We start from the raw sequence: 13,167 nt of genomic DNA on the forward strand, positions 1-13,167 counted from the left end.
GGGGGCTGAGGCGAGGGGGGACCTTGTGGCATGGGGCAGCAGGTGCTGGAGAAAGCCTTTTATTTGTTAATACAAGAATAGATCTTCTGCAATAAATACCCTAATAAATAACATCTCCAATAAATAAACACTCATTAAACGCACCAAAACAGCGGTCCCTGGGGACCCAGCCCCCTCCTGCCTGGCCCTGCCCACTACCCTGACTGGTGGTTGTTTTGCTGGGGCGGGCTGCAATGGCATTATGGGGTGGGGAGGGCCCTCGGCCCCACCCCCAGCCAAGCCCCACCCCCGTGTCTCAAGCCCCTCCCAGTGCCGTCTGGGGCCCTGCCTGCTCTGGCTGGAGGCTGTGGCAGGCCCCATCGAGTTTAGGCCTGGCTGCACCCACCAAGGCCTGGCGGTGGACCCTTAGGGGACACTAGGCAGCTGTGGGTCTGAGACATGGGGCTGGGACATGTGTAGGTGGAGCTGGGAAAGGAGGTGGGGCTTGTTACAGATCATGGGAGGGGCTTATTGCCATCTGGCATGGAGAGGCAGAGCCTGCTGCTCTTTGGGCAGGGCTTATCGCTACTGGGCGAGACAGGGTTCATGCCTGTGCTCTTCAGGATTGGTCCTTTTGAGGTGGGCGTGGCTTAAGCCCACCCTGAGGTCCATGGAGCAGGGCTTATTGCTACCTTCAAGCAGGGGGAAGAGGCTACTCCCCTTTCAGGGGCAGCCCTGAATGCAGGGCACCCTGATGGGATGGGCATGGGGCACAGTGGTGTAGCAGGGGCCACAGTAGACTCAGCATGGTGGCTGCCATGGCCTCACAACCCCTTGCTTCAAGCATGGTAGGAGGGCATGTGAGGCAGCTGTGGTGGTACATCAGAGATAACCATCCTGCCCCTCAAGGCACAGTGTGGTGACATGGGGGGGATAGGGTGGCTGTGGTGGCAGATTGGGATGAGAGGCTCTGTTGCTCAAGACCTAGTGTGGTGACCGCAGGAATGTGGGGTGGCCATGGTAGCATATGGGGATGAACAGCACCATCCCTCAAGGCCCATTGTGGGGACAGTGGGGACATGGGGCAGCTGTGGTGGCACATCAAAGTCAGGAGCTCCACTCCTCAAGGCACAGTGTGGTGATGGGGGTGACTGTGGTTGCATAACAGGGTGAAGAGCTCCATCCCTCAAGGCATGGTGTGGTGAGAGGGGGGATATGTGCTAGCCGTGGTGGTACATGAAGATGAGGAGCTCTGTCCCTTAAGGCACAGTGTGCGGATGGTGGGGATGTGGAGTAGCCAAAGTGGCATATGGCAGTGAGGAGCTCCATCCCTCTTACCCAGTGAGGTAAAACAGGCTGACTGTGGTGGCACATGAAAGTGCGGAGCTCCATCGCTCAAGGCACAGTGTGGTAACAGGAGGCTGCGAGGTGGCTGTGGCAGTGCCCCGTGGCTGTGGATGCTGCAGGGTGGTGGGCTCAGAAGCCCCGCACCTCAAGGCGCAGTGTGACCACAGCAGGTGGCACCTTTTTCTTGAGGCGGTTGAAGTCCTTGGCTGAGCGCCACAGCCAGGTCTGCAGCTCCTTGAGCAGCCAGAAGTCGTCCATCTTCTTGAGAAAGTTGTTAGGGGAGGCAGGGGCCGCAGCAGGCACCGAGGGGCCAGTGGCAGTGCCAACTGGCAGTGGGTAGCCCAGAGAGGACATGACGCCAGCGATGCTCACCACCAGGCCCTGGAGGCTGGAGCAGAAGTGGCCGAGGCTGTGGCGCAGCTCAGCAGTGCCTGCCTGCCCATCCAGGCCCCGCAGGTAGCACAGCAGCCGGCTGTACGCCCGGTAGTTGGCAGCCAGGCGGGCGTTGTCGGTCAGGCCCCGCCACAGGTCAAAGTCCACCGTGGCACTGGGCACCCGCTCAGCCCGCGCCAGCCGTGGCGGATTGAAGTCGGGCTCATTGAAGGGGGGGCCCAGGTAGTTCAGCTGCAAGTGAGGGTCAGGGTGTCAGGCAGGCACCCCCCCCCCATCGCCCAGAGTGGCCCGTGGGGAGCTGGAGGTGACAGAGCTCACCCATGGTCCCCTCCATGCCACATGCAGTGTCTCTCTGCCCTCCATGGCCCAGGTCTCCATGCCCCCATGCCCACAATGTCCCTGGTTGCCATCCCCCCACCCCTCCATCTCCCAGGTCTTTATCCCCTGTGCCCTCCATGTCCCATGTCTCCATGTCCCCCTGCCCACCACTTCCCTGGTGTCCATCCCCCCCTGCCCTCTACATCCCATGTCTCTGTTCACCCTTCTCTCCATTGCCAAGCTTTCTGTGTCCCCCTGCCCTCCATATCCCAGGACTTCATGTCTCCCTGCCCATCAAGGCCCAGGTATTCCTCCCCGTCCCCCTCACAGCCAGTCCATGCCTATGTGCCATCACTGGCAGGACACAGCTAGTCTGTGCCTGTGTGCCATCATGGCAAGGAACCATTGGTTGGTGGCCCATGTGCCATCAAAGGCAGGGCCCAGCTGGTTGGGACCTGTGTGCCATCACTAACCAGGCACAGCAGACTGGTGCCCCATGTGCCATCACCAGCAGGGCACAGTTGCTCAGCACCCTGCATGCCATCACCAGCATGGCACAGGCTCTTGGTGCCCTGGAGCCAGACCCAGCAGGGCAGGGCTGGCAGCACCAGCCCCGGGGGCACGTCAGGGCAGAGACGGAGAAACTCCGCGTGTGCCGGTGCCAGCCCAGTGGGCTGGGTGTGACGGTGGCGGGGAGCCAAGGTGGTGCAGTCGCCTGCGCCCCATGCCCCAGGCGGAGGCTGTGCCTGGGCCTGGGCAGAGGATGGGCTCCCGGGATCCGCCCTGTGCCCTGGCCTGCTGAGGCATTTCCTGCACTCCCGGCACAGGCAGGGCAAGGGAAGCCTGCCTGCGTAATGCGGCACGTCGGGGAAGACCCACAGCAGCTGGGAGAGCTGGCAGCGCTGCTGGGCATCAGCACCAGAATGCGCACGAACGCCAGGCACTATGACTGCTACAGTCGCACACTGACACAAGTGTGCTGCGACACACACGTGCTATCACACACATGAACACATGGGAACTCAGACGTTACCATCCATGCACACACTAACAGACGCGCACAGCACACACGCTAATGCAGGCATGCTACAACACACACACACAGTACTCACACATGCTCTTGCACACTCATGTGTTGTCACACACATGCAATTACACACAAATGCACATACATTATCACTCACCCTTGCATGGGTGCTGCCTTGTGGGTGTGAGGCAGAGGGGGCTGCCATGGTGACCCCGGCTGAGGAGCTGGGCCGGCCAGGCCATGGCATGCTGTGGGAGAGGGGGAGTGCACCAAACACTGGCACAGTGCCCCTGGCCATGACGCGGCACCCGCTCGGCGGAGCACGGTCTGGCCAGGGCGGCTCCCAGACGAGTCCTGACAGCGGGGCCTCACCTCACCCCAGGGCACAACAGAGCATAAACATAGGGCAAGGCCCCAGTGCTGTGGGGCAGGGTGGGGACACTGGGCCAGGTGGGCACTCTCACGGGATATGGAGTGGGGCCCATACTCACATAGGTGCCGGCAAGAGTGCGGAGCTGGTGCTCCAGGTAGCGGGTGAGGTCGTAGGTCTTCTGGATGGACTGGCCAGCACCTAGCTCATCCGTGCCGTTCAGCGCAGGCACCGCAGGCAGGTTGCAGAGCGCAGCGCACAGGAAGGCAAAGATCCCCCAAGAATCTCCTGTGGGAACATGGGGGCACCTCAGCCCTGGGACACAGGTGCTGGGGAGCCACGACACATTGTGGGGCCTTTGGACATGGGTGCTGGCTGGCATGCACAGGAGTGCCACAGCACGCAGAGAGGACCAGGGAAATGGCTACTGGCATGCACAGCAGTGGGGCCCTTGCACATGAGTGCTGGCGTGCACAGGAGTACCATAGCACACACCAGGGTGCGGGGAAATGGGTGCTGGGGAGCACAAGGGTCCCATGACACACCAGGAACCAGGGACATAGGTGTTAGGGCACACAAGGGTGCCACAACATGCAACAGGGCCCTTGCACATGGGTGCTAGGGTGCACAGGAGTCCCTGCACAGCTGTCCCATGACACCCCCACACAGCAGGTGCCAGTCCCCACAGACACCCAGCTTGGCAGTGCCAGGGCATGCAAGTGATCTGCAGGCCCATGCGCACCAAGGGCACCAAGCCAGCTCCGTCTGGCATGCAGCCGGCATGGGTCAGGCCAGGGCACAGCCAGGAGACAGCCCTGCTGCCAATGCTAATGGTGTCTGGATATCGTCCCCGCTGTGACATCCCCAAATGGTGCACAGTGATGGCAAAGTGACAGGCGCTTCAGCACAGCCAAGGGCAGCAGGCAAGCCCTGCGCATCGCCTCCCGTTGTGTGCACAGGCCACTGTGCAGGGTACCATGGACCCCGGGCTCGCAGCACCAACCCCACTGGGCACAGTCAAGGCCGGTCTGGTGCAGCCTCTCCTTCCAGCACTCCTGCCCAAGGGCTGGAGAAACAATCCTTTATATGGTCTCGAGAAAGTGCTGCTCAGAGCACTCCCGCCGGGACGATGGGTTATATTTGGGTATGTCGAGTCACCTACCATTAATGTTTGAACAAGCTTGGTCGCCTCCAGAATTACAGCATGTTGGGCTCCCTGCCGCTGTGCAGCAGGGCTGCCAGCCTGGGGCTTGCCGCACGGCTCTACCCCAGCTGGGCACCCCTGATGGGGAGCCAAACTGAACCCTCTAGGTGTAACGGTTGCAGGGGGGCTTCCGTCCCCAGAATCCAGCAGAGGGAGCAGGGGACGAAAGCCCCCCCCCCGAGGTCCCTGGTGCGAGGAAGACACCCTAGGAATGGGGACAGCAGGGCAGGGGTTCCAGGGATGGAGATGTGGGGCTGGGGGGACATCAGCAGGTAGCAAGGGGCCTCTGGGGCGCAGGCTGGCCCTTGCCAAGGCCTGCCGGAAACCGCCGCCCGGGATCCCGTCATCTCCCCTGACGTCAGGGCCGGGTTACGAAAGCCAACCCCATCAGCCTGTGCTTCTTATAAAGGTCACGGCCCGTTTCCAAGCTGCTTCCCATCCAACTGGCACCTTGCTCAGCTCCCGGAGGGGGCGGGAGGGAGGGGGGGACTGTGCTTCCCAGCACTGCTCTGTGGGGAGGACCTGCTGCCAGCATGGCATTTCTCTGGGGCGCCTGTGGGCAGCCCCGTGGTGGCCAACCCCTGCTGCTGCGAGGCCGTGGCTGCCCCGGGGCATGAGGCCAGCTGGGAGCCCTGCAGTGCCCTTGCACGTCACGCCTCCCCATCAAAAGTTGCAGGGAGATTTGGAAAGTGAGGAGCAGCCAAGCTCCAGTGACGCACAGGGGCCTTTGGGGGCAGACGCACCCTGCCCACGGCCCTGGCCTCAGCCGGGGCCAGCCCTGCTGCAAGGCGCGCCCTGCTCCACAGCACTCCACACTGCCCCTGCTCACTGGGAGCCCTGCGAGCCAAGTAGCCACTTGGTCCTGCAGCGTGCAAGATGCACTAGCTGGGTGTGCAGCACCCTGAAGGTGTGCAACACTCTTGCAGGTGTGTGATACACCATGCAGGCTTGCAAAACACTGCACGCGCATGTGATGCCCAGTGCAGTTTTGTGACACATCCTGCAGTTGTGCAATGCATCATGCAAGCAGGTAAAACACCCTGCGTGAGTGTGCTACACCATGCAGGCATGTGACACACTGTGCAGGTGTGTGACACATCGGGCAGGCATGTGATATAGCTTGTCAACCTGTAACATACCACATACATGTGTGATACACCATGCAGGTCGGTGACACGTTTTGCAGGTGTGCAATACACTTCGCAGGCATGTGGCACACCATGCATGTGTGCGATATACTGTACATGCCTATGTGTGCACACTATGGGCTTTTTTCTGTCCTTGTCCATACATCCACGCACRTGTCGGTGAGCAAGCACGCATGATGGGCTGTGTGTTCAGACAGGCAGAGGTGCTCCATGATGAACACATATGCACAACTGCTTGCATGAGCAGCAACGCCTGCAGACGGAAGTGCACAGCAAGCTGCAGATGAGCCCATGTCGTCGCAAGAGCTGGTATGTGTGAATGCCTGGCGGGTAGGCATGCCACATGTGGGGGCCTGCATCCACGGCAGCTGGTGACCTGCGTGTGTGCATGGGCTGCCAGGCAGTGGCAGGGACCCACTGGCGGGTGAATCACTCTCCCGCGAGTGTTTCCACTGTGGCTGAGCCCCAGCACAAAACTTCACAGACCAGAGCTGTGCGTGCAGCTGGGGCTGGCCGGACCTTTGCCTGCTGCCAGCACGAGTTCCAGCACAGGATTTACACCCCCTCCCAGCCCCCTGCTGCTGTCCAACCCAAACAGAGACGGAGAAGGAGCCAGGGTGGTGAGGGGCTGCAGGCAGAGGGGAGACAGAGGCCAGGGTGAGAGGCAACCAAGGCAGAGGAGGAAAGGGGGACAGCGCCCACTAACAGCCCCGGGGCAGGTGGATGACTAAAGGGCTGTATGGCCAGTCCTGCAGAGGGTGAGCTTGGTGGTCGAGGGCTGGGTTATAGCGTAGATATAGGCCAGGCGGATGAGGGACCAGCTCTACCAAGGCTGCAGACACATGGCCCCGCAACAACTCGGGGATGGCTGCGAGTGACCGTTGGGGGGAGCCCAAAGCGCCTTGCTCCAAGGAACTGCACTCATTCACATCAATCACAACAGCACAAGGGCCCTGCAGAAAATGGCTCGTACAAGGCCACAGACAATAGCTGTGCTTCCCCAGAGCACGTGGCCCCAGAGAGCTGTGGCGCTGCAGCCAGCGAGGGCTAGCGCCGATGGGGATGGGTGGCAGGGGCCACAGAGCAGGGCATCAGGGCTGCTCCCAGCTCCCTCAGGTCCAGATGGGCACAGAGGGCACAGCGATGTTGGGGCTGGCACAGCAAGCTCTTTGCCAACATGTTTGCAGAGCGAGGCTGAGGTGGCTGGATTGCCCATGATGTTAGAGAGGAAGAGCCTGAGGGTTTCAAAATCAGCCCTGGAGCCCGGCCAGGATGCTCCCAGTCCACGTAAGCAAAGCAATGAGCGGCTGCCGGAGGTTATTGCCATGAAGCACAGCTGGGCCCACAGGCAGGTGGCAAGCCGAGGCCATGTGGCAGAGCCCCAGCAAAGCCCCAGGAGAGGCTGCTGGGGCACCATCGGACAGGGTGCCCAATATCCCAGGAGGGACATGGCTTGATCTGGTGGCTGTGGGTCGGATGCAAACAATATTGAAGGGTCTAATGAGTTGCTGAAGGGGCTAAAATGTGCTGAAGGGTATAATCTGTCACTCAGCCTGGGATAGTGTTAGGCTGGACAGGGCCACCAGCACAAGTGTTGTCCCTGAGGCCAGGCAAGGAGGTTGCATCTAGACTCCAAAATGTGACACTAATAACCACTGGAGGAGAGCCAGGGCCTTTGGCAGGTCCAGCTTGAGTGGAAGTGCACAGAGCTCTGAGACACCAACTTCCCGTTGGGGAGAGGGCTGTCCAAGGCACAGCCCTTGCACGAAGCTGCTTCACCTCCACTTCTGTAGCCCCAAATGTGTCGCCACTAGGGCACTGCTCACGGGGCTTTGGAAAAACAGGTCAGCACAGGGTTGGGATGGACCATGGTGAGGGAAAACTGCTAATGATTGAAAGCAAGCGCCATGAGTGCAGAGCCGAGGGCTTGCGGATGAGAATCCTGCCCTTGCGCGAGCTGCCCCAGCTCCCCTGACTCCAGCAGTGTATGAGGCCAGCGCTGGCCAGACCTCCCGGTGTGCTGCCGAGGCGGGAGCGCAGCACTGCCATTGTGCTGGGTGGTGAGCTGTTCCCTGGGCATGCTTGTGGGCAGAGAACTGTTTAGGTCAAACGCAACCACAAGCCATGGAGAGCCGTTTTCCCAAAATCGTTGTGCAAAGCAGTGCCTAGGGTTGGGGCAGTGATTGGGAAATGCGGGCCATTGGCTGGCCAGTGTGCTCTCCTGGGGCTCAGCTCTGGCCCCAACTGCACTGAAAGCTGCTAGCAACAGCTCGTGAGGCCCAAACCCAGGGAGAGCCCAGCAGAGTGACTGCAGCCTGACGCTTGGCGGAAAAAGCCGAGCACCTCCAAGTAGAGCAGTGCAGCGGGACCACAGTGAGGAACCACTGTATCTGATGGGATTCTGTCCAAAGGACAGCATATCCTAATACCACACAGTATGAGCTCAGAAACGCTCAGCTCCATCCGCAGCGCTCATCCGGGTATGGGGAACGTGTGAGAACAGAGCCAGGATGTCCTGTTGTGGCCAGGCATGAATACGCCGCTGAAGAGAAAGTAGCCAAGCATGAAGTCTGCAAGCAATAAAAAGCAGCTCTGCAGACAATAGGCAGTGGCTACATCCTTGGTCCAGAGCTAGCTCGGACCTCCTCTAACCCAGAGTCATTAACCCTTACAAACGCACCGCTATGGGGGGGGGGGGGGTCTCACCAAGCTGTTGCACAAGGCAGCGTGCAACCTACTAGTGACCACTGCAAATTGCTCTTTGTTCACCTTGGGTTTGGACTGAGTGATGCTCTGAGACAGATGCAGGGGCACAAGGAAGAAAACTGCACATCTCTTAGGCTACTGTGTTGTAGTGCCAAGGAGATGCCCCATGGCTAGGTGCACCAAGGCGCCTATGTTTTCGCGCAGGATATTGGTGGTCACTGCTGTGCCCAAGTGCTGACAGGAGGGATGCACATGTCCTCACTCTCCGACAACAGCCATGGCAGCTATGGCGGGGTCCCCAGGACACCCCATCTTCCCATGCTACCTGCCCACTTCCAGCCTGGATCCTCCATGTCTCCAGGCCCTTGGCCCCAGCACTAGCCTGGCTCTCCTGGCTGGCTGTGTGTCAAGGATGACGCAGCTGCTGATGGGCTGGTGTGAGTGCCCTGTTGCCTTCCCACCTGCCCAGGGAGCTGCTGCTGGCCCTGGGCATCCTGGCATATGCCCGGCGCCTCTGGGGCTATTAGCCAAGCTGCCCCAATACATTGTCCCCTTGTCTGCACGCCCTGCCTCAGCCGGTGCCTCCAGCACAGCTCACTGCACCTAGGCGGCCACGGCTCCAGAGCAGTCAGTTCTGCGCTGTACAGCACCTAGCAGAGCCACCGCCAGCCATGGGCCAGGGCCCACCAGCGCTCACACCGTTGCAGCAGCCTGGCTTCCTTGATGGAGCCTTCTCATCTGTCCAGCCCTGAGGTCACCTCCCTGGTCCTCCCGCCCTGGTGTCCCATGGTGGGGGGGAGGGGGTGGAGCGAAACACCCTTGATATGTCTGCGGCTGTTAGTTTTGGCAGCCACTGTATTTTGATTCCCCATAAACACAACACGGACACCCAGCCAGATGCAACAGCAACCAGCGCGGGAACCGGCTCCCACTCTGGCCGCTCAAGGGGTTATTAACCCATTGCGGGCAGGTGGGAGGACCACCCCACCGTGGCCCTGCTGCCATCCTCTCCATCCATCCCAGAAAAGTCATGGGGCACCAAGCCCCTGGCACTGGTAGGGGTCTGGCCAGTGCATGCAAGAGCACCAGCCACCACCCACTGCAGCTGGCGTGATACTGTGGCTGGCCAAGCAAGCCAGCCATGCACTGGAAGCGTGAGTGTATGCTGGGGACTGTCGCCCTGCGTGTGTCCCCCCCCCGGCCATGCATGCACTCACAGCTTGCGCGCTGAGTGTTTACATCCTGTCTCCTCCATGTGTTTATAAATGAATCTGTGCACGGGAGACTCCAGTGCAGCCATAATTAGCTGGGTCTGGATTTCCTATCCGGCTCCAGGGAAACACCTCCACTGGAGATGGGGGTGTAGGCCCCTAATCCCAACCAGACCTCTCTGCCTTTGCACAGCAACTTCCCAAGCCCCACAGAGATGTCCTGTTGAGTACAGCGCTGTCCCAGGGTCCACGCCTGGCACTGGACACAGGTGTGCATGGAGCCTGTGAGCACCAGCTGGTGTCTCTAATCTCTAAGCTATGAAAGGCACCTCATTTCACTTTGGTGGCCTCCACGCTGCCATGCGGCAGTCGGCAAACCCATGTAGAGTATGCCCAGCCTGCCTGTATCCACCATGTGCCTGCACTTAGGTGCAGGGAGATTTGTTTGATCTTTTATTAGACCAGGGGTAGAGGCAGAGAAAAACTGGAGCCAAATGCACACTGGCCTTTCTCCAAGCTGGAACAGAAATAGCTAGGCCTGGGCTGGGAGTGATGGCTCCTGGCTCAAAGTGAGGGCCAAAGGGGTGGCTGGTGGGGCAGATGGGACCTGTGCTGAGAGTGAGCTGAYATTGGCTCCCTTCCAAGGACAGGCAGTCTTGGCAGTGCTGCCTAGGACAGGCTTCAAACAGGTATGTATCCGCGTGGTCAGGCCCGCAACTGGTCCTACTGGCTGGGGAGAGTCCCCTGTGCTGTTCGCAGCCTAGGGGAGCAGTGAGGGCTCTGCTGCTGCTTCTCCTAATGCCCTGGCTGACTCAGGTATACATCCCCTGCAGGCCTGGTGTCACGCACCAGTGCCGGGACATGGCACTATCAGGCCTGCAGCTTGCTGACCCAAGCAGGGACAGCGGCAACCAGATGCCCTGTCCTACATTCATGCACACAGCTGGGAGCTAACACTCCTAATGTGCCTGCTGAGGTGTTTGTGTTGGTGAGTGCCAGCCGGGCAAGGGGACGACATGTGCCTGTGCATGCCAGGCTGTGTCACATGAATGCCAGGCTGTGTCACGTGTATGCCAGACAGCACAGAGGTGCTGGCTCCATGTGTGGTTAACATGGACAGGAGCATCCCATGCTGCACAGGCCAGCCTGGCATGTGCCACTGGGTGGCACGAGGGGGGAGAAGGGAGTTTGCCTGCCGGTCTGGGCAGGTACTAGTGGGGAAGGGGGATGATTTATGAAGCAATGTGCCACTTAGCAGGGCATAAATCTTCCCCGAGTCTAGCCCTGTAAGCAGAGCCCTCTGCATTTCCCTTTGGAGGCTGCTCTCAAGCTGGGGCTAATGCAGCCCAGATGTGTGCAGGGACCATGCCCTCGCACCGCCTGCTAAATAGGAGCCAGGGACAGCGGTTCCTGTCAGGAGTGAGCGTCTCCGAGCAGTGCAGGAGCTGAAAGGGCTTGGACGCTGCCGAGTCGGAGCAACCCTCCAGTGGGGAGCTGGGCTGGGCCGGCTGGAAGTGTGCGAGACACTTGCCCCTTCCCACTCCTCCCTCTGTACACTGCTCTGCTTCCTTCTCCCATCTCCGCTCTCCCTCCTTAATCCACTCAGAGATTTGCCTCGGACCAGACTGTGGGCCAAGACGAGCCCCAGCCAGCGAGCATGGAGCCAGCCAGCCAGCCAGTGAACTCCTGCGGGGCCAGTACATGGACGAGGCGGGTCTCTGCTCTCGGACAGGACACGGCAGCGGTGCCACAGCTCCCTGGCCACGTCTGCCCAGCCCTCCGCAGGCGGCCAGGAAAGGGGAGAGGAAGAGGGATAAAGAGTGAGGGGGAGAGAGGAGATGGAGCCATTAGGTCTCCCAGCCTCGCTTTTCCGGTTCTCCACCACTTTCTCCACTTTGCCCTTCCTGAGTCACTCCAGCACCTCGAGAGCTGGAACAAAAACTAGTACAAACGTCATGATTTTCCAAGCCCTGACTCCACCAAGGAGGAGAGCCCTCCTTGCCATGGCCTGCCGCTGGCCTGGGGATCCTCTGCTGAGTCCAGCTGAGAGTGACCACAGTTTGATCTTTTAAGGGTTATTGTTCCAACATTTTCCCTGTCCTTTCCTTGCGAGGCAGCCCCGAATCCTGTGCTGCCAACATGTCACCCTCCGTATCACGGGGCCAGCCTGCCCTGCAAACCACTGTGGCTCTCCTCCTAGTCCTCGCTGTGGCTCTGCTGCGGGTCCTGCCACTGGCATCGGGCTAACAAAACTGTCCAGCACAGGCTGCCAGACCCCAGGGATGACAACATGGGGGGAACCAGCCCCCTCCACAGAGGAGCATTTCCCCAGCACCCCAAAATCAAGCTACCGTGTCTGGGAAGAGTCTATCACAGTTAGGCAAATGCATTCCCTTGCACGAAGACAAGCCCCAAAATCAAACCATGGGCAGAAAAAAATAACTCTTCCTGCCCCCAAATCCCCATGACTTTCATTTTCCTCCCCTCTGTCAGTCCTGGATTTTAATTCTCCGTGCTAAGCAGCATTTCCCTCCCTGGTAATCACAAACATGCATGGAAAACAGGGAATGAGAGAAAGGGAAAAAAAAAAAAAAAAGCAGAGGGGGAGAAAGTCTTAAATCAATCCCAAAGCCAGACAGACGTTTTAATCAAATCAAATTAAAATCAGCAGTGGCTCAGAAAAGAAAACCACGCCACGCATAGCCAGCCCCCCGCCCTTACCCCCAGCCCCTGCCAAAAGAGTTGAGCTGCTTGGTCTTACCTGAAATCTCCCCAGCAACATTTAGCATAGTAGAGTCAGGGTGTGGGGTTGGGGTGGGGGAAGGCAGGCGCAGAGGGGGCAAGAGGAGCCCAAACTTGGGATTAGTTATTGCTGTAAGCCCCAAGCCCCAAGCGGACGGCGAAGCCTGCCTGATCTCTTCTGCCCTGGCTCTCGCTCACGCGCTCTTGCTCGGGGTTTTTTTCCTCTCCCTATTTGTTTTGGTTTGTGTTTGCTTGGGCGTTAGGTAGAAAAAGCTGTCTGGGCTGTGGTTTTTTGGTGTGTGAGTGTGTGCACGGTTTGCACTACACTCCGGCTCCCTCGCTCGCTGCCTTTCCCCCTTCCACCTCCCTTGATTTGCTCTTTTGATTGGTGTCCAGGAATGCAAGAATAAAAAAACGCGAGCTTGCATACACCCTCTCTCCAAGCTGCTGCCTCCCTTTTTTTTTTTTTTTTTTTTCAAAATTCAAGTGTTAAGCAGAACCAGGTTGCTTTCAAGAATGTATTTGATGCAATTGTACACAAGGGCAGGCTCCATTCATTTTCCTCCCTCTCCCCCAGCCTCCCCCCGCAGGGTCCCCAGCTTTGGGAAAAGGTAGGGAGGTGTTGAGCTAGCTCCAGGACAGAGGGAAAAAGCAAAGGGAAGAGAGATTCCCCAAGCCCTGTCAGCTGGGGCAGGAGGGGCAATGCTCTCCCTGCGCTCCCC

The 13,167-nt window shown here is 59.4% G+C and overlaps 1 protein-coding gene across 2 annotated transcripts in view; it reads right to left on the minus strand.

The window, feature by feature from the left end:
* Window positions 1–53: 53 nt before the first annotated feature.
* Window positions 54–13,167, minus strand: part of CLCF1 (cardiotrophin like cytokine factor 1) — a 13,677-nt gene continuing 563 nt past the window's right edge. The window contains exons 1-3 of one of the 2 annotated variants that reach the window (XM_085312523.1): window positions 12,465–12,916; window positions 3,556–3,722; window positions 54–1,950 (exon numbers count right to left, since the gene is read on the minus strand). In XM_085312523.1, the coding sequence (XP_085168649.1) occupies window positions 1,456–1,950; window positions 3,556–3,722; window positions 12,465–12,492 (690 nt within the window). In that variant the 5' untranslated portion in view covers window positions 12,493–12,916 and the 3' untranslated portion in view covers window positions 54–1,455. Of the gene's footprint in view, window positions 1,951–3,555; window positions 3,723–12,464; window positions 12,917–13,167 lie in introns of those variants that run through there. The other variant, XM_085312524.1, reaches the window with a different exon arrangement.

This window comes from Rhea americana, unplaced genomic scaffold, assembly GCF_003343005.1.
Source record: "Rhea americana isolate MKP2758 unplaced genomic scaffold, rheAme1 scaffold_368, whole genome shotgun sequence".
In the NCBI taxonomy this organism is placed as follows: domain Eukaryota; kingdom Metazoa; phylum Chordata; class Aves; order Rheiformes; family Rheidae; genus Rhea; species Rhea americana.